The sequence below is a fragment of the Acinonyx jubatus genome, chromosome C1, assembly GCF_027475565.1.
Source record: "Acinonyx jubatus isolate Ajub_Pintada_27869175 chromosome C1, VMU_Ajub_asm_v1.0, whole genome shotgun sequence".
NCBI classification, from domain to species: Eukaryota; Metazoa; Chordata; class Mammalia; order Carnivora; family Felidae; genus Acinonyx; species Acinonyx jubatus.
In genome coordinates this window covers 163879767-163898891 of record NC_069381.1, presented here as the reverse complement: position 1 = coordinate 163898891, position 19125 = coordinate 163879767, and the positions used below count along the sequence as shown (strand labels likewise).

The 19125-nt window shown below is 40.6% G+C and overlaps 1 protein-coding gene across 50 annotated transcripts in view; it reads left to right on the top strand.

Moving 5' to 3' along the window:
- The window catches only part of TTN (titin), a 275212-nt gene that overhangs the window by 205517 nt on the left and 50570 nt on the right, over positions 1–19125 (top strand). For all 50 annotated transcript variants that reach the window (XM_053215372.1, XM_053215354.1, XM_053215355.1 and 47 more), the window contains 31 exons: positions 397–699; positions 1239–1541; positions 1643–1924; positions 2020–2319; positions 2410–2712; positions 2804–3112; positions 3223–3504; positions 3624–3923; positions 4011–4304; positions 4401–7367; positions 7907–8227; positions 8328–8612; positions 8701–9000; positions 9293–9595; positions 9851–10126; positions 10233–10532; positions 10622–10924; positions 11096–11395; positions 12104–12391; positions 12764–13060; positions 13146–13448; positions 13547–13852; positions 14904–15191; positions 15283–15573; positions 15664–15951; positions 16112–16699; positions 16790–16894; positions 17355–17552; positions 17653–17949; positions 18039–18626; positions 18718–19020. In XM_053215372.1, coding sequence (XP_053071347.1) covers positions 397–699; positions 1239–1541; positions 1643–1924; positions 2020–2319; positions 2410–2712; positions 2804–3112; positions 3223–3504; positions 3624–3923; positions 4011–4304; positions 4401–7367; positions 7907–8227; positions 8328–8612; positions 8701–9000; positions 9293–9595; positions 9851–10126; positions 10233–10532; positions 10622–10924; positions 11096–11395; positions 12104–12391; positions 12764–13060; positions 13146–13448; positions 13547–13852; positions 14904–15191; positions 15283–15573; positions 15664–15951; positions 16112–16699; positions 16790–16894; positions 17355–17552; positions 17653–17949; positions 18039–18626; positions 18718–19020 — 12171 coding nt within the window. The remainder of the gene's footprint in view (positions 1–396; positions 700–1238; positions 1542–1642; positions 1925–2019; positions 2320–2409; positions 2713–2803; positions 3113–3222; positions 3505–3623; positions 3924–4010; positions 4305–4400; positions 7368–7906; positions 8228–8327; positions 8613–8700; positions 9001–9292; positions 9596–9850; positions 10127–10232; positions 10533–10621; positions 10925–11095; positions 11396–12103; positions 12392–12763; positions 13061–13145; positions 13449–13546; positions 13853–14903; positions 15192–15282; positions 15574–15663; positions 15952–16111; positions 16700–16789; positions 16895–17354; positions 17553–17652; positions 17950–18038; positions 18627–18717; positions 19021–19125) is intronic.

The window sequence follows — 19125 nt, the reverse complement described above, 5'->3', positions numbered from 1 at the left end:
AAGTAGCCAGCCATGCCACCCCTCACCCCTCTCCTGTCTCCTTCTGTGCATTCTCCTTCCAGCAGCTCTTCCTATCTGACTTACAAATATATATATATATATATATATACACACACACACACACACACACACACACACACACACATATTTATATTACACACATTACTGTTCCTTCAGCTCCTGCTAAAACAGTGGCAAACAGTAACTGTTACCTATTTCATTTTAAAATATGGCTGAATATAGATATCATGGGGAGGAAAAAAAATCAATAGACAAAATCTCCTTTTCTTCATAAGAAAATGTCTTAGTGTCTCCTTTTTAAAAACAGAGGGTGACAAATATTGAGCCCTGTAGTTCATTGAAGGTTCATTAGAAATCTCTTCCTCTTATTTCCAGATGTGCCAGGTCCTGTTGGAGAACCATTCCGGTCTGACAACCTCACCAATGACTCCTGCAAGCTGACATGGTTTTCTCCAGAAGATGATGGAGGCTGTCCAATCACCAATTACGTCATTGAAAAGCGTGAATCTGACCGCAGAGCATGGACCCCAGTGACGTATACAGTCACCCGGCAAAATGCTACTGTCCAGGGTCTCATTCAGGGCAAAGCCTACTTTTTCCGAGTTGCGGCTGAAAATAGTGTTGGCATAGGCCCATTTACAGAGACACCAACTGCACTTGTCATCAGAGATCCAATCAGTACGTACATCTTAATTTCATTCTCAATCACTTCTTCACTCATTTAATAAAAGAGTGCGGTGACAAAATATGTATAAAAATGCCAACCATTTTGTTCCTTTGATGAGACTCGTTAGGCAAATGCTCAGTATCTGATGTTGGTAGTATTTGAATGTGATTTTGAAAGATTGTGGGAATATATATGATTCTTCAAATCCTTCCATGTATACTACACTAATTTTTTTAAATTTCCCCCTTAATGGCGTAAATATATTTTCCTAACTCAGAAACTACTAACTCTGGAGAGCCTTCTTAAATTATTTGGCCTCAGTGAACCACTATTTCCTCATCTATCAGAGGAAATTAGACTGTATGGTGTTCTTTTTAACTCTAATGTTAAAAATGAGAGTTTCTCATCTCAGAAGATGAGATGTCTTCTTGTTACTTATCAAAGCAGATAATTTAATATTTAAATGCAATTCTCAAAAAGTATCATCTACTATATTCTACTACATTTTAACGTGGCATTTTTTCACCATAATTCCATATTTTACTTACAGCTGTACCAGAGCGTCCTGAAGACCTGGAAGTCAAAGAAGTTACTAAAGATTCTGTTACTTTGACTTGGAATCCTCCTAAGTATGATGGTGGATCAGAAATTATTAACTATGTCCTAGAAAGCCGTCTCATTGGAACTGAGAAGTTCCACTCAGTTACAAAGGACAACTTGCTTAGCAGAAAATACACCGTTAAAGGCTTAAAAGAAGGTGATACCTATGAGTACCGTGTCAGCGCTGTCAATATTGTTGGACAAGGCAAACCATCATTTTGTACCAAGCCAATCACTTGCAAGGATGACCTGGGTATGTGTTCTAATTCAATTTATACCTTGAAAACTTGGACATTTACAGATTTACCATAAGAGATCAGTAAAACTGACTTGCATTTCTAATTAAAATTTTAGCTCCTCCGACACTTGACCTTGCCTTCAGAGATAAACTCACAATTCGGGTTGGTGAAGCTTTTGCCCTCACTGGCCGTTACTCAGGCAAACCAAAGCCTAAGGTTACTTGGTTCAAAGATGAAGCTGATGTACTAGAAGATGATCGTACTCGCATAAAGACCACTCCGACAACACTTGCCCTAGAGAAGATCAAGGCCAAACGATCAGATTCTGGCAAATACTGTGTGGTTGTGGAGAACAGTACAGGTTCTAGGAAAGGTTTCTGTCAAGTCAATGTTGTTGGTAAGTATAATTTCACAAGAAGAATAGATATTCTGTCCTTTCCAAAGCAGAAGTGGAAATAACATTTTGTGTTCTGTGTTTGTGTGTTTCTGCAGACCGTCCTGGACCACCAGTAGGACCGGTTATTTTTGATGAGGTGACCAAAGAGTACATGGTTATCTCTTGGAAGCCACCTTTAGATGATGGAGGCAGTGAAATTACCAATTATATTATTGAGAAAAAGGAAGTGGGAAAAGATATTTGGATGCCTGTTACGTCTGCAAGTGCTAAAACAACATGCAAAGTTTCTAAACTTCTTGAAGGAAAAGATTATATTTTCCGGATATATGCTGAAAATCTGTATGGAATAAGTGATCCTCTGGTATCTGATTCGATGAAAGCCAAAGATCGTTTCAGTATGCATTATGCTTCTTTTTGGTGACTCAATGTTTGATATTGTTAATAGGAAAAATTAAATTTCTAACACACTCTAATGTTTATTGTAGGGGTTCCTGATGCACCTGACCAGCCAATTGTTACAGAAGTTACCAAAAATTCTGCATTAGTAACCTGGAACAAGCCAAATGATGGAGGAAAGCCCATCACAAACTACATCCTGGAAAAGAGGGAAACTATGTCTAAACGATGGGCTAGAGTTACCAAAGAGCCCATCCATCCATACACTAAATTCAGGGTTCCTGATCTTCTAGAAGGGTGTCAATATGAATTCCGGGTTTCTGCAGAAAACGAAATTGGCATTGGAGAGCCAAGCCCACCATCCAAACCATTCTTTGCTAAAGATCCAATTGGTATAGTATTAAAGCATTCATTCAGTTTTCATATTATCCAACTTCGTTTTCAGCTATATTCTAACTCCTTTTTTTTTCTTTTATTATGTAGCTAAACCAAGTCCACCTATTAATCCTGAAGCAATTGATACAACATGTAATTCAGTTGACCTAACGTGGCAGCCACCACGTCATGATGGTGGGAGCAAGATTCTGGGTTACATTGTTGAGTACCAGAAAGTTGGAGATGAAGAGTGGAAGAGAGCCAACCACACTCCTGAGTCATGTCCTGAAACTAAATATAAAGTCACTGGTCTTCGGGATGGTCAAACCTATAAGTTCAGAGTATTAGCAGTCAATGAAGCTGGTGAATCAGATCCAGCTTATGTTCCCGAGCCAGTGCTAGTAAAAGACAGACTTGGTGAGTAAAATCTTCTCAGCTGTAATAGCAAAGAAGATAGGTGTCTCATTGTATATGCTTCATTGTAAAATACATCAACAAACCTTAAAGTGCTATTCATTTTATCCTAGAACCCCCTGAATTGATTCTTGATGCCAACATGGCAAGAGAACAATACATAAAGGTTGGTGATACTCTAAGACTTAGTGCTGTCATCAAAGGAGTGCCATTCCCAAAAGTAACTTGGAAAAAAGGAGACAGAGAAGCTCCAACTAAAGCAAGAATTGATGTTACTCCAGTTGGTAGCAAGCTTGAAATTCGTAATGCTGCCCATGAAGATGGTGGAATTTATTCTTTAACAGTGGAGAATCCAGCTGGTTCGAAAACTGTCTCAGTAAAAGTACTCGTATTAGGTAAGAATTTTCATAGTTATATCTTTAATGTGAAAACATATTAAAAATAAATTTTAATATATTTTGAGCCTTTATCTGGATTAAGTCACTAATATAACTTCATTACTTAACACTTTCAGATAAGCCGGGGCCACCTAGAGATCTGGAAGTCAGTGAAATTAGGAAAGATTCTTGTTACCTTACTTGGAAGGAACCACTAGATGATGGTGGTTCTGTTATTACAAATTATGTGGTTGAGAGGAGAGATGTTGCCAGTGCCCAGTGGTCACCTCTTTCAACTACATCAAAGAAAAAGAGTCACTTGGCTAAACATCTTAACGAAGGCAATCAGTATCTTTTCCGAGTAGCTGCTGAGAACCAGTATGGACGTGGTCCTTTTGTAGAAACACCTAAACCCATCAAGGCTCTGGATCCTTTACGTAAGTTGCTTTCTCTGGATACAAAAGTTTTGTCTGCCTATCCTTTGAGAATATTATTCATTCATCATAACTTCTTCTTTTGAAAAGATCCCCCAGGGCCACCCAAAGACCTGCACCATGTAGATGTTGACAAGACTGAAGTCTCCCTTGTTTGGAATAAGCCAGATCGTGATGGTGGCTCTCCAATCACTGGATATTTGGTGGAATATCAAGAAGAGGGCACCGAAGACTGGATTAAGTTCAAGACTGTGAAAAACTTAGAGTGTGTTGTTACTGGACTACAACAAGGGAAGACCTATAGATTCCGTGTAAAGGCTGAAAATATTGTGGGTCTTAGTCTCCCTGACACAACTATCCCAATAGAATGTCAAGAAAAACTAGGTAATTTTTGGACTGGCATTATTATTTTTTTAATTCATACTGTGACTATTCATGTTGTGAAAATCAAAATCTAATTTTCTCATGTTTACTTTTCAGTACCTCCATCTGTGGAGCTGGATGTGAAGTTAATTGAAGGTCTCGTGGCAAAAGCTGGAACTACAGTCAGATTCCCTGCTATTATAAGAGGTGTACCCATTCCCACTGCAAAGTGGACAACCGACGGGAGTGAGATTAAAACAGATGAACACTACACAGTTGAAACTGACAGCTTCTCATCAGTACTTACCATTAAGAACTGCTTAAGGAGAGACACTGGGGAATATCAAATCACAGTTTCCAATGCAGCTGGCAGCAAAACAGTAGCTGCACATCTTACTGTTCTTGATGTGCCTGGTCCACCAACAGGTCCTATTAATATTCTGGATGTTACTCCTGAACATATGACTATCTCATGGCAGCCACCTAAGGATGATGGAGGAAGCCCCGTGATAAATTATATTGTTGAGAAACAAGATACAAGGAAAGACACATGGGGTGTTGTTTCATCAGGAAGCAGTAAGACAAAGCTGAAAATCCCACATCTGCAAAAGGGCTGTGAATATATTTTCCGAGTCAGAGCAGAGAATAAGATGGGTGTTGGTCCTCCCCTTGACTCCACACCTACTGTTGCTAAACATAAGTTTAGTCCTCCATCTCCTCCTGGTAAACCAGTGGTTACTGACATTACTGAAAGTGGTGCAATGGTGTCTTGGACTCTGCCAAAATCTGACGGTGGCAGTCCAATAACCGGTTACTATGTGGAACGTCGAGAAATAACTGGCAAATGGGTGAGAGTCAACAAAACACCTATAGCTGACCTGAAGTTTAGAGTGTCTGGACTCTATGAGGGAAATACCTATGAGTTTAGAGTTTTTGCTGAAAATCTTGCAGGACTAAGCAATCCATCCCCAAGTTCTGACCCAATAAAAGCTTGCCGGCCCATCAAACCACCTGGACCACCTATTAATCCTAAACTGAAAGACAAGACTAAAGAAACAGCTGAGTTGGTGTGGACAAAGCCCCTCAGTGATGGTGGTAGTCCCATTCTAGGCTATGTAGTAGAATGTCAGAAAGCTGGTACAACACAGTGGACCAGGATTAATAAAGATGAGCTCATTAGGCAATGTGCCTTTAGGGTACCTGGACTAATTGAAGGAAATGAGTACAGATTCCGTATAAAGGCAGCTAATATTGTGGGAGAGGGAGAGCCAAGAGAACTAGCAGAATCTGTGATTGCAAAAGACATCCTTAATCCTCCAGAAGTAGAACTTGATGTTACCTGTCGTGATATTATTACCGTTAGAGTGGGCCAAACTATTCGCATTCTTGCTCGAGTCAGAGGCAGACCTGATCCAGACATAACTTGGTCCAAGGAAGGCAAAGTATTGGTCCGAGAAAAGCGGGTTGACATAATTCACGATCTACCTCGTGTTGAGTTACAAATTAAAGAAGCTGTTAGAGCTGATCATGGCAAGTATATCATCTCAGCTAAGAATAGCAGCGGGCGTGCCCAAGGTTCTGCCATCGTTAATGTTCTTGACAGACCTGGGCCTTGCCAGAATTTAAAGGTTAGCAATGTAAGCAAAGAGAACTGTACACTTTCTTGGGAAAACCCACTAGATAATGGTGGCTCAGAAATAACAAATTTCATAGTGGAATATCGGAAACCAAACCAGAAAGGCTGGTCAATTGTTGCTTCAGATGTCACTAAGCGATTAATTAAGGCCAACCTTTTAGCAAACAATGAATACTATTTCCGAGTTTGTGCAGAGAATAAAGTAGGTGTTGGACCAACCATTGAAACCAAAACTCCAATTCTGGCTATTAACCCTATTGATAGACCAGGTGAGCCTGAAAACCTTCACATTGCAGATAAAGGAAAGACATTTGTCTATCTCAAGTGGCGGCGGCCTGATTATGATGGTGGCAGCCCGAATCTATCCTATCATGTTGAGAGGAGGCTGAAGGGCTCTGATGACTGGGAAAGAGTGCATAAAGGAAGCATTAAAGAAACCCAATACATGGTTGATAAATGTGTTGAGAACCAGATTTATGAGTTCAGAGTACAAACAAAGAATGAAGGTGGAGAAAGTGACTGGGTAAAGACAGAGGAAGTTGTTGTGAAGGAAGACTTACAGAAACCAGTGCTTGATCTGAAATTGAGTGGTGTGCTAACAGTCAAAGCAGGGGAAACCATTAGACTTGAAGCAGGTGTGAGAGGCAAACCATTCCCAGAAGTTTTATGGACCAAGGACAAAGATGCTACAGACTTAACAAGATCACCAAGGGTCAAAATTGATACAAGTGCTGATTCATCCAAATTTTCTCTTTCTAAAGCAAGGCGAAGTGATGGTGGGAAATACGTAGTTACAGCAACTAACACAGCTGGCAGTTTTGTGGCCTATGCCACCGTCAATGTTTTAGATAAGCCTGGTCCTGTAAGAAATCTGAAAATTGCTGATGTGTCCAGTGATCGGTGTACTATTCACTGGGATCCACCAGAGGATGATGGTGGCTGTGAAATCCAAAATTACATTCTAGAAAAATGCGAGAGCAAGCGAATGGTTTGGTCTACCTATTCTGCTAATGTCTTAACACCCGGTATGACAGTAACACGTCTCATAGAAGGAAATGAATATATTTTCAGAGTCCGTGCAGAAAATAAAATAGGCACAGGGCCTCCAACAGAAAGTAAACCAGTCATTGCAAAAACCAAATATGATAGACCTGGTCGCCCAGATCCCCCAGAAGTCACCAAAGTAAGCAAAGAAGAGATGACTGTGGTCTGGAATCCACCTGAATACGATGGTGGAAAATCCATCACAGGATACTTTTTGGAGAAAAAGGAAAGACATTCAGCACGATGGGTCCCTGTTAACAAGAGTGCAATCCCCGAAAGACGTCTCAAAGTACAGAATCTCCTCCCAGGACATGAATATCAGTTCCGTGTCAAGGCAGAAAATGAAATTGGAATTGGAGAACCAAGCTTGCCCTCAAGGCCAGTGGTGGCAAAAGACCCCATAGGTATGATGTTCTTGCTTTTTCTGATATTACACAAATTTTTTTTTAATGTTCATAATTTTTGAGAGAGGGGTGGATGGTGGAGGAGAGAGAGAGTGTGTATGCAGGTGGGGTAGGGGCAGAGAGAGAGAGGGAGACAGAGGATCCAAAGCAGGCTCTGTGCTGACAGCAGAGAGCCCGATGTGGGGCTCAAACTCAGGAACCACAAGATCATGACCTGAGCTGAATCAGACGCTTAATCAGCTGAGCCACCCAGGTGCCCCTATGCCAGTTCTTAATCTCAAGCACAGAGCTGTTAGATAAATAAATTAAATCCATGACATCCAAACTTCATTTTAGCCAGTATTTTTCCAAATCACCTAACATGTACAAACAATGGTAGATTCTAATTTTATGAAGGAAAAAGAGGACTCCATGTCTGAGAAATTGAGCCCTCCATCTTTGACGAACTGAGAATGGACTGTAGAAAATGACACATTAGAGCGGTATCACTCGTAGTCATTAACAATGTGTGAATTCATTGTTATGCAATTTATTTTCAGAGCCACCTGGTCCACCAACCAACCTCAAAGTGGTTGATACAACAAGAAACTCCATAAGTCTTGGGTGGGGAAAGCCAGTATATGATGGTGGCGCACCGATAATTGGATATGTTGTGGAAATGAGACCAAAAAGAGAAGACATGTCACCTGAAGAAGGCTGGAAAAGGTGCAATGCTGCGGCACAACTTGTTCGCAGGGAGTTCACTGTCACCAGCTTGGATGAAAACCAGGAATATGAGTTCAGGGTGTGCGCCCAAAACCAAGCTGGCATTGGGCGCCCCGCAGAACTGAAGGATGCTATTAAACCTAAAGAAATCCTGGGTGAGGCCCTATTTTATCATGTGACTCATCCTTTCTGCGCTTCTCACATAATTTCCCCACATTCTGAAAAGTCAGCTAATGGCTTTCATGTCATTTGCAGAACCTCCGGAGATTGATTTGGATGCCAGCATGAGAAAACTGGTCACAGTGAGAGCAGGGTGCCCTATTCGACTCTTTGCCATAGTGAGAGGACGACCAGCCCCTAAAGTCACTTGGCGGAGAGTGGGTATTGATAACGTGGTCAGAAAAGGACAAGTCGATCTGGTTGACACTATGGCTTTCCTTGTCATTCCCAATTCTACCCGTGATGACTCGGGAAAATATTCCTTGACGCTTGTGAACCCAGCAGGAGAAAAGGCCGTGTTTGTGAATGTCAGAGTATTAGGTGGGTTACTGACAAGCTCCTTCTTCCCTTTCAGAGTAAGTAGAAGCCTGAGGAGACACAGTGTATCTGAATTTGTGGTTTGTTACAGATACTCCTGGACCTGTGTCTGATTTAAAAGTTTCAGATGTCACGAAAACATCATGCCACATTTCCTGGGCCCCTCCTGAGAATGATGGTGGGAGCCAAGTGACACATTATATTGTGGAGAAACGTGAGGCAGATAGAAAGACGTGGTCAACAGTCACCCCAGAAGTTAAGAAAACAAGCTTCCAAGTCACCAATCTTGTCCCTGGCAATGAGTACTTCTTCAGAGTAACTGCTGTCAATGAGTACGGCCCCGGTGTGCCTGCAGACGTCCCCAAACCAGTGCTAGCATCAGATCCTCTAAGTAAGTAATTTCTTTTTGCCTCCTTTTAGCTCTGGTCTCCTACTTTAGCAAGGTTGAGGTCCCAAACACTTAAAGGGCTTTCATTTGTAGAAACACAAACAGTACAAACAACTATCTAACTCATTAAAGACATTTTTAATCTGCCCCGTCTTGTAGTATTCACTTTCAACATACTGAACTATAGTTCCCGTATGCTTCAAAGCAAGTGGCATACTCAAACATGTATAGGTGGTAACACGGGGATTTGATTAGGCTACCTGGACAGTTTTTCTAAATCTCACTTCTCTTCCAGGTGAGCCTGATCCCCCAAGGAAACTAGAAGTTACTGAAATGACGAAGAACAGTGCTACATTAGCCTGGCTACCTCCCCTGCGTGATGGAGGTGCTAAAATTGATGGCTACATCATTAGTTACAGGGAAGAGGAGCAGCCTGCAGATCGCTGGACAGAGTACTCAGTGGTAAAAGATCTCAGCCTTGTTGTCACTGGCCTAAAGGAAGGAAAGAAGTATAAATTTAGAGTAGTGGCCAGAAATGCTGTTGGAGTCAGTTTGCCAAGAGAAGCTGAAGGAGTATATGAGGCCAAAGAACAGCTGTGTAAGTAGTCATTGTCTCATTTCATCATGTGACAAAAGTTGATTAGAATTTCCTTTGGACATCCAGACTTGTCCCTAATATTTTCTCGTCGATTCAATCTTATTCTTTTAAAAAAAAATATTAGCTGTAATGCAGACATCAATTTGAACCCATTAATGGGTTGCAACCCACAAGTTGAAAAATACTAGTGTGGTCGCCCCACCAGGGGAAATTTAACCTCCCTGCAAGGTTAATGAATTTTTATTCTACTTTTAGTGCCTCCAAAGATCCTCATGCCAGAGCAAATTACTATTAAAGCTGGGAAGAAACTCCGAGTTGAAGCCCATGTGTATGGAAAGCCTCATCCGATCTGTAAATGGAAAAAAGGAGAAGATGAAGTCGTCACTTCCAGCCACCTGGCAGTGCATAAAGCGGACAGTTCTTCCATCCTGATCATAAAAGATGTTACTAGGAAAGACAGTGGCTACTACAGCCTCACTGCAGAAAACAGTTCTGGGACAGACACTCAAAAAATCAAAGTTATCGTCATGGGTAGGTCAAGCATTAGACAAATGGCTATCTGAATATGAAAATCGGCAACATTTTTTTCCTATCAAATCCCTGTTCTTATACATTTCTTTCCTCTTGGTCTATGCAGATGCTCCGGGGCCCCCTCAGCCTCCATTTGACATTACTGACATAGACGCTGATGCTTGTTCCCTCTCATGGCACATCCCTCTGGAGGATGGAGGCAGTAACATCACCAATTACATAGTGGAGAAATGTGATGTGAGCCGAGGTGATTGGGTGACAGCTCTAGCTTCGGTGACAAAAACTTCCTGCAGAGTTGGAAAACTGATCCCAGGCCAGGAGTATATCTTCCGGGTCCGTGCAGAAAATCGATTTGGCATTTCAGAGCCTCTGCCATCTCCAAAGATGCTGGCTAAGTTCCCATTTGGTATGTTTCTTTCAGGAAGAAAAAAATTGTTTTCTTTCTAGTCTCTTACCTAAGATAAAAACTGACATTTCCCTTGTCTTCATCTCCAGATGTTCCTAGTGAACCAAAGAATGCACGAGTCACTAAAGTCAACAAAGACTGCATATTTGTGGCATGGGACAGACCAGACAGTGATGGAGGAAGTCCCATTACTGGTTATCTGATTGAGCGCAAAGAAAGAAACAGTTTGCTCTGGGTAAAAGCTAATGATACTCCTGTCCGGTCAACTGAATATCCTTGTGCTGGCCTTGTAGAAGGTCTTGAGTATTCATTCAGAATCTATGCACTAAACAAAGCTGGATCCAGTCCACCCAGCAAACCAACAGAATATGTAACTGCAAGAATGCCAGTTGGTGAGTAATTTTTTGTTAGTATTATGGGAATATATTTAAACCTTGGAGTCTCTGAAGATTACTACTTCTATTCAGAAATATTCTCAACATTTCTGGGTGATAATGAGAAATACAGAAGTTTACAACTTCTGCAATTACAATAAATGCTAAGAATACCTCTTTTGGTTTTAGATCCTCCTGGAAAGCCTGAAGTTATTGATGTTTCCAAGAGTACTGTGTCCCTCATCTGGGCTCGTCCAAAGCATGATGGAGGCAGCAAAATTATTGGCTATTTTGTAGAAGCTTGCAAACTGCCTGGCGATAAGTGGGTACGGTGCAATACTACACCACACCAGATTCCCCAGGAAGAGTACACAGCCACTGGCTTAGAAGAGAATGCTCAGTATCAGTTTAGAGCAATTGCCAAGACCGCAGTGAACATTAGCCAGCCCTCTGAACCTTCTGATCCAGTGACCATCCAGGCAGAAAATGGTAAGATTCTGTTCAGTATTATATATGCAAAGGTGGAAAGTACTCGTAATGTATATTTCTCCTAATAAAAAACTAAATCTACATCATGAGGGAAAAAAACCCAAGTAAAATGATAGGTACTTTGTATACAGACAACTAAAAATTATGATTATGGAGAATCTTCATAGCATGTTAAACTCAAAAACCAGATACAAGGGGTGCCTGTGTGGCTCAGTCTGTTGAGCTTCCAATTTCGGCTCAGGTCATGATCTCGCAGTTTGTGGGTTCGAGCCCCGCATCGGCCTCTGTGCAGACAGCTTGGAGCCTGGAGCCTGCTTCAGATTTCTGTGTCTCCCTCTCCCTCTGCCCCTCCCTGGCTTACACTCTGTCTCTGTCTCCCTCTCAAAAATAAACAAACATTAAAAAAAAATACAAAACTATAAAGACCATATCATTTCAACCATCATAGGCACACAGGGACAAGGAAATGCCACCAAATAATAACAGTGAAAATTGAAAGATTTTGAAACCATGGAAGATACTCACTTATCTCTCTATATTTTCAGCATTATCAAACTTCTACATTAAGCCTCTATTCTTCTATAATGAATATTACTTCTAAAAATCCCATCTTGAAAGAGACCGAGCATATGAATTTTCTACTTGTATTAATAAAAATGATATAATATACCTTTTCTTATATTAAATCCTTATCTTATTTCTTTCCAGTTCCTCCCAGGATAGACCTGAGCGTGGCTATGAAATCTTTGCTTACCGTGAAAGCCGGAACTAATGTTTGCCTGGATGCTACTGTTTTTGGTAAACCAATGCCAACAGTGTCTTGGAAGAAGGAAGGCACACTGCTGAAACCAGCAGAAGGCATAAAGATGGCCATGAAGCGGAACCACTGCACACTGGAGCTGTTCAGTGTGAACCGAAAGGACTCAGGAGACTATACCATTACTGCCGAAAATTCGAGTGGTTCCAAATCAGCCACCATTAAGCTTCAAGTGTTAGGTACCTAAGCGCTTATTTAGAATCTCATATTTTACTTTGATTAATGTGATATCATAGAATTTACAAAATCATATGTGAGAAAAGATACATATCCTGATGTATCTTTTATAACCAGAGAATTAGTCTCATCACAGGGCAATGGCATTTTAAAGCTGAAAAGAGCATTAGAAGTCATATATTCCAGTTACGTATTTTACACATAAGGAAATTAAGATTTTGAAAAATTATGGACCTTCCAAGGTCATACAGGAAGTTAATGACAATATAAAGACCATCCAATCTCCAAACCTCCAATCTACTCATTCCCCATTTTACATGTTAGTGTAAAAGTAAGTGTTAGTAAGACTTCACTTGTCTTTCTTGTTCTTTCAGATAAGCCAGGTCCTCCAGCATCTGTTAAAATCAACAAAATGTATTCAGATCGCGCAATGCTTTCTTGGGAACCGCCTCTTGAAGATGGAGGCTCAGAAATCACCAACTATATTGTTGACAAACGTGAAACGAGCAGACCCAACTGGGCACAGGTCTCTGCCACTGTGCCCATCACTAGCTGCAGCGTGGAGAAACTTATAGAGGGCCATGAATATCAGTTCCGAATTTGTGCAGAGAATAAATATGGAGTGGGCGATCCAATCTTCACTGAACCAGCAATTGCCAAAAACCCATACAGTAAGAACATTTTTAGTTTTTCATTTTACTTTTTAAACATTTACCTTTTAGACTGTCATATTAACTTTTCAATCAATCTCTGCAGATCCACCCGGGCGCTGTGATCCTCCTGTTATTAGCAACATAACCAAAGATCACATGACAGTAAGCTGGAAACCACCAGCAGATGATGGTGGCTCACCCATCACTGGCTATTTGCTTGAAAAGAGAGAAACCCAGGCAGTTAATTGGACTAAGGTCAACAGAAAACCTGTAATAGAAAGAACAATAAAAGCAACAGGTCTCCAAGAAGGCACTGAATACGAGTTCCGAGTTACAGCTATAAATAAGGCTGGACCAGGCAAACCCAGTGATGCATCCAAAGCTGCTTATGCCCAGGACCCTCTGTGTAAGTTCTCATGAAAGAGTTCTGTATCTTAGGTTATAATCAGCACTGAACAACCAGGAATGAGGTTTTAATGAACATTTTCTATTATTTATCCTCAGATCCTCCTGGTCCACCAGCTTTTCCTAAAGTATATGATACAACCCGTAGCTCTGTGAGTCTAACTTGGGGCAAGCCAGCCTATGACGGTGGTAGCCCTATCATTGGTTACCTTGTTGAAGTAAAACGAGCTGACTCTGATAACTGGGTGAGGTGCAATTTACCACAGAAGCTACAGAAAACCCGCTTTGAGGTTACCGGCCTAATGGAGAACACAGAATATCAGTTCCGTGTGTATGCTGTTAATAAGATTGGATACAGTGACCCCAGTGATGTGCCAGACAAACACTGTCCCAAGGACATCTTAAGTAAGTATTACCGGGAGAAATACATAGAGTTTTTCTCATCAGTCATATTAGAAAATGCAGTACAGAACTCCCTTATGTAGATTTGTTTTTAGAAGCATTTGAGTTGATATCTTTAGGACTACATCATAGGAGAGGTGTGTTGGTACTTTATGGTATCATATACAGATCAAATGGAATGCAAGCTCATCTGTGGTTTTGAGAACCTTTTCATATTTATGTGAGAATTAATGTCTTGAAAAGAATATAGGAATTTTATTCTGAAAATAGATTTTTTTAAATAAGTAGTGAGCTATTTATCATTCTAAAAGTTTTTTCTCTTCTAATCCACCTGTCTTCATAAGTATGTAATCATAGCCTCTCCATCCTAATTTCCCTTCTTACCATTTCTTCTATTCACTTATTCCCCATAACCATTTCTCCCTTTATTTTAAATTACTTGGTATTATACTTTACCCCCAATGTACTTTTCTTCCCATGATGAAATAAAGACAGAGTATATAGCAGAGAGCCTTCACTGAATATAGATGAGAAAAACAAGAATGGAAGAGAGCCAAGAATCAATTATCTACATTTAATATAGAGAGAGTCTGAGAATATAGAAGGTTCATGAGAAGAGAAAGTACAGGTTCTCCAGGAAAAACTTGATTTAGCCTACAGGATATTAGAGTACAGAAAGATCAACAATAACTATAGAGTACTGAAATAGTTGATAAAAGTTTTGAGGATTTTTTAAAGACCAAGAAATCAGGGGTGCCTGAGTGGCTCAGTCAGTTAAGCATCCGACTTTGGCTCAGGTCATGATCTCACGGTCCGTGAGTTCAAGCCCTGCGTCGGGCTCTGTGCTGACAGCTCAGAGCCTGGAGCCTTCTTCAGATTCTGTGTCTCCCTCTCTCTACCCCTCCCCCATTCGTGCTCTGTCTCTGTCTCAAAAATAAATAAACATTAAAAAAAAAAGACCAAGAAATCAGTTGTGAGAAAGAAACATATTTTAGGAATGATAAGGCTAGTCCTTAGAAATACGTTTGACCATTAAATTATTAACTTCAAACAGTTCCACCTGAGGGAGAACTTGACGCGGATTTGAGAAAAACACTCATATTACGTGCTGGAGTTACAATGAGACTGTATGTACCAGTAAAAGGACGTCCACCTCCAAAGATAACTTGGTCTAAACCAAACGTCAATCTAAGAGAAAGGATTGGACTTGATATAAAGTCAACGGACTTTGACACTTTCTTGCGCTGTGAAAATGTGAACAAATATGATGCAGGAAAATATATCTTGACTCTGGAGAACAGCTGTGGTAAAAAGGAGTATACCATTGTAGTGAAAGTGCTTGGTAAGTCTGTTTGAAAAAAAAATCATACGCTAAAAATGTAGCTTATGTATTTTTTACATATTCCTTTCTTATATACCCACTCTTTATCCAGATACTCCCGGGCCACCTGTCAATGTGACTGTTAAGGAAATATCCAAAGATTCTGCCTATATTACTTGGGATCCTCCCATTGTTGATGGTGGAAGTCCCATCATAAATTATGTGGTAGAAAAACGTGACGCGGAGAGGAAGTCCTGGTCAACAGTGACAACTGAGTGCTCAAAAACAAGCTTCAGAGTATCTAACTTGGAAGAGGGAAAATCCTACTTCTTCAGGGTGTTTGCTGAAAATGAGTATGGCATCGGTGATCCTGGTGAAACACGTGATGCCGTCAAAGCTTCCCGTAAGCATATGAGCGACTTCCCCATCATTTTGAGTGACCTCTTACCGTAGTTATCTGGGGCTTAGACTTATCATGTTTTCTTTGCTTTAGAAACCCCTGGACCAGTTGTGGACCTGAAAGTGAGGTCTGTAACTAAGTCATCTTGTAGCATAGGCTGGAAAAAGCCTCACAGTGATGGTGGAAGTCGAATTATCGGATATGTAGTGGATTTCCTGACTGAAGATAATAAGTGGCAACGTGTTATGAAATCATTAAGCTTACAATATTCTGCAAAAGATCTGAGTGAAGGGAAGGAATATACCTTCAGAGTGAGTGCTGAGAATGAGAATGGAGAAGGAACCCCAAGTGAAATCAGTGCTGTGGCAAAGGATGATGTTTGTAAGCCATGCATCTTCATTTTCCCTTTATTGTCATCAAAAGTGCATGCTTGAGCCCTACTCACTGGCTTATATAAACACCCTTTACAAATTATAATGATCTGAAAAAATTAATTGCCTGGTCTGAAAAATAACAATAATTTATCTCTGCTGTTTTACAGTGGCTCCCGACCTTGACTTAAAGGATATACCTGACTTGTGCTACTTGGCAAAAGAAAACAGCAACTTCCGTCTTAAGATCCCCATAAAAGGCAAGCCGGTTCCATCTGTATCCTGGAAGAAAGGGGAAGATCCTCTAGCAACTGACAGAAGAGTCAGTGTTGAGTCATCTGCCGTTAACACAACTCTTGTGGTATATGATTGCCAAAAATCTGATGCTGGAAAATATACAATCACACTAAAGAATGTTGCTGGCACCAAGGAAGGAACTCTCTCTATAAAAGTTGTTGGCAAGCCTGGCATCCCCACCGGGCCAATCAAATTTGATGAAGTCACAGCAGAAGCCATGACCTTAAAGTGGGGTCCTCCAAAAGATGACGGAGGTTCTGAAATCACCAACTATATCCTAGAGAAGAGAGATTCTGTAAACAACAAGTGGGTGACATGTGCCTCAGCTGTTCAGAAAACTACCTTTAGAGTAACCAGACTTCATGAGGGCATGGAATACACCTTCAGGGTCAGTGCCGAAAATAAATATGGTGTAGGAGAAGGCCTGAAATCAGAGCCAATTGTTGCTAAACATCCATTTGGTAAGTGTCTCAGAGTCAGAAAACACAAAGCAAAACATGTTTTTGAGGAAGTTCCGTATTGTAAATCTTGCATTATCTACTTTTTCCTAGATGTGCCTGATGCTCCCCCACCTCCCAATATTGTAGACGTCAGACATGATTCAGTATCTCTAACTTGGACTGACCCCAGGAAAACTGGTGGCTCTCCAATTACAGGTATTTAATTTGCTCTTATCCCACAGCTTGTACATTAATGTTGCTTCCACATCTTCCTCCCTGAAAACAAGCTGAATGTGTGTTCCTTATTTATAGCACTACCTGCGTATATAATAATGTTTTTCCTTTCAGTATATTATACATTCATACATTAAGCATTAATTAAGCTAATACTTGATTTCAATGAAAATCTCCTAATAGTTAACAAGAAAAGGCTTTCTTAGTGATATCTATTTTTGTAAGTTAGGATTTTTCAACAGAAGATGCAATAAATACACAGATTCTAAGAGAGAATAGCCCTATGCCCTAGGGTAATAAAATTGTAGATACTAGCAAGAATGACTATTTACTCCATATTATGTCCACAAATTAACCATTTGGGCAAAAACATATATTTAAAACACAGGTGACATTCGTATTTTCTACCTGAATTGACAAATTCACTTGGTCTTTTTTGTAGGATATCATATTGAGTTCAAGGAAAGGAACAGCCTTTTGTGGAAGAGAGCTAACAAGACTCCCATTAGGATGAGAGACTTCAAAGTGACTGGATTAACTGAAGGTCTTGAATATGAATTCCGAGTTATGGCAATCAACTTAGCGGGAGTAGGCAAGCCAAGCCTGCCATCAGAGCCAGTTGTGGCACTTGATCCAATTGGTAAGTCACTATACAAAGAAAAGTCTGTGTGTATTTTCTGCATGAAAACAAAACAAACAAAAAACATCGGTATTTGACTGATTCTTTTGCTTTGTTTTAGATCCTCCTGGCAAACCTGAGGTTATTAATGTAACAAGGAATTCGGTGACCCTCATCTGGACTGAACCCAAATATGATGGTGGTCATAAGTTGACTGGCTATATAGTGGAGAAGCGGGATCTACCTTCCAAATCTTGGACGAAAGCCAACCATGTTAATGTCCCAGATTGTGCCTTTACTGTAACTGACCTTGTTGAAGGTGGGAAATATGAATTCAGAGTTAGAGCGAAGAATACAGCAGGTGCTATCAGTGCCCCATCAGAAAGTACAGGAACCATTATTTGCAAGGATGAATATGGTAGGTGTATTTTACCTTTTATACATATAAAAAATGGCAAATCAAGCTGCCTTCCTTTTTTGATTAAAATGTATTTTTTTTCTTTGCAGAGGCACCAACCATCGTCCTTGATCCCACAATAAAAGATGGGCTAACAATTAAAGCAGGAGATACCATTGTTTTGAGTGCCATTAGCATTCTTGGCAAGCCCCTTCCAAAGTCAAGTTGGTCTAGGGCCGGAAAAGACATTAGACCATCAGATATCGTTCAGATATCTTCGACTCCAACATCTTCCATGCTTACTATCAAGTACGCCACTAGAAAAGATGCTGGTGAATATACCATTACTGCTACCAATCCTTTTGGCACAAAGGAAGAACATGTGAAGGTAACAGTCCTCGATGTACCTGGCCCCCCAGGTCCCATTGAAATCAGTAATGTTTCTGCTGAAAAAGCAACACTTACGTGGACACCTCCATTGGAAGATGGTGGCTCACCGATTAAGTCCTATGTTCTTGAAAAGAGAGAGACCAGCCGACTTTTGTGGACAGTGGTTGCTGAAGATATTCAGTCTTGCAGGCATGTGGCAACCAAACTTATCCAAGGAAATGAGTACCTCTTCCGGGTCTCAGCTGTAAACCAGTATGGGAAAGGAGAACCTGTACAGTCTGAACCTGTCAAAATGGTAGACAGATTTGGTATGTAGAGCGTATAAGACAACTGACCTGTTAACATTTGTAGCACAGTTTGTGAAATCATGGATTTCTCATAAATTTACTTCCTTTTCAGGTCCCCCTGGCCCTCCTGGAAAACCAGAGGTTTCAAATGTCACTAAAAACACTGCCACTGTCAGCTGGAAAAGACCAGCTGATGATGGTGGTAGTGAAATCACAGGATATCACATTGAAAGGAGAGAAAAGAAAGGCTTGCGATGGGTGAGAGCAACAAAGATGCCAGTTTCAGATCTCAGATGCAAAGTAACAGGACTGCAAGAAGGAAATACCTACGAATTCCGTGTCAGTGCAGAAAACAAAGCAGGAATTGGTCCACCTAGTGATGCTTCAAATCCTGTTCTAATGAAAGATGTAGCATGTTAGTATTTATTTTTTTCAACATCACTCATGTGGGAGTACCAATATTTCATAGAAGTTATCCAAAAGCTAAACTCTTAATATACATTTTTGTGTCTTTGTTTCT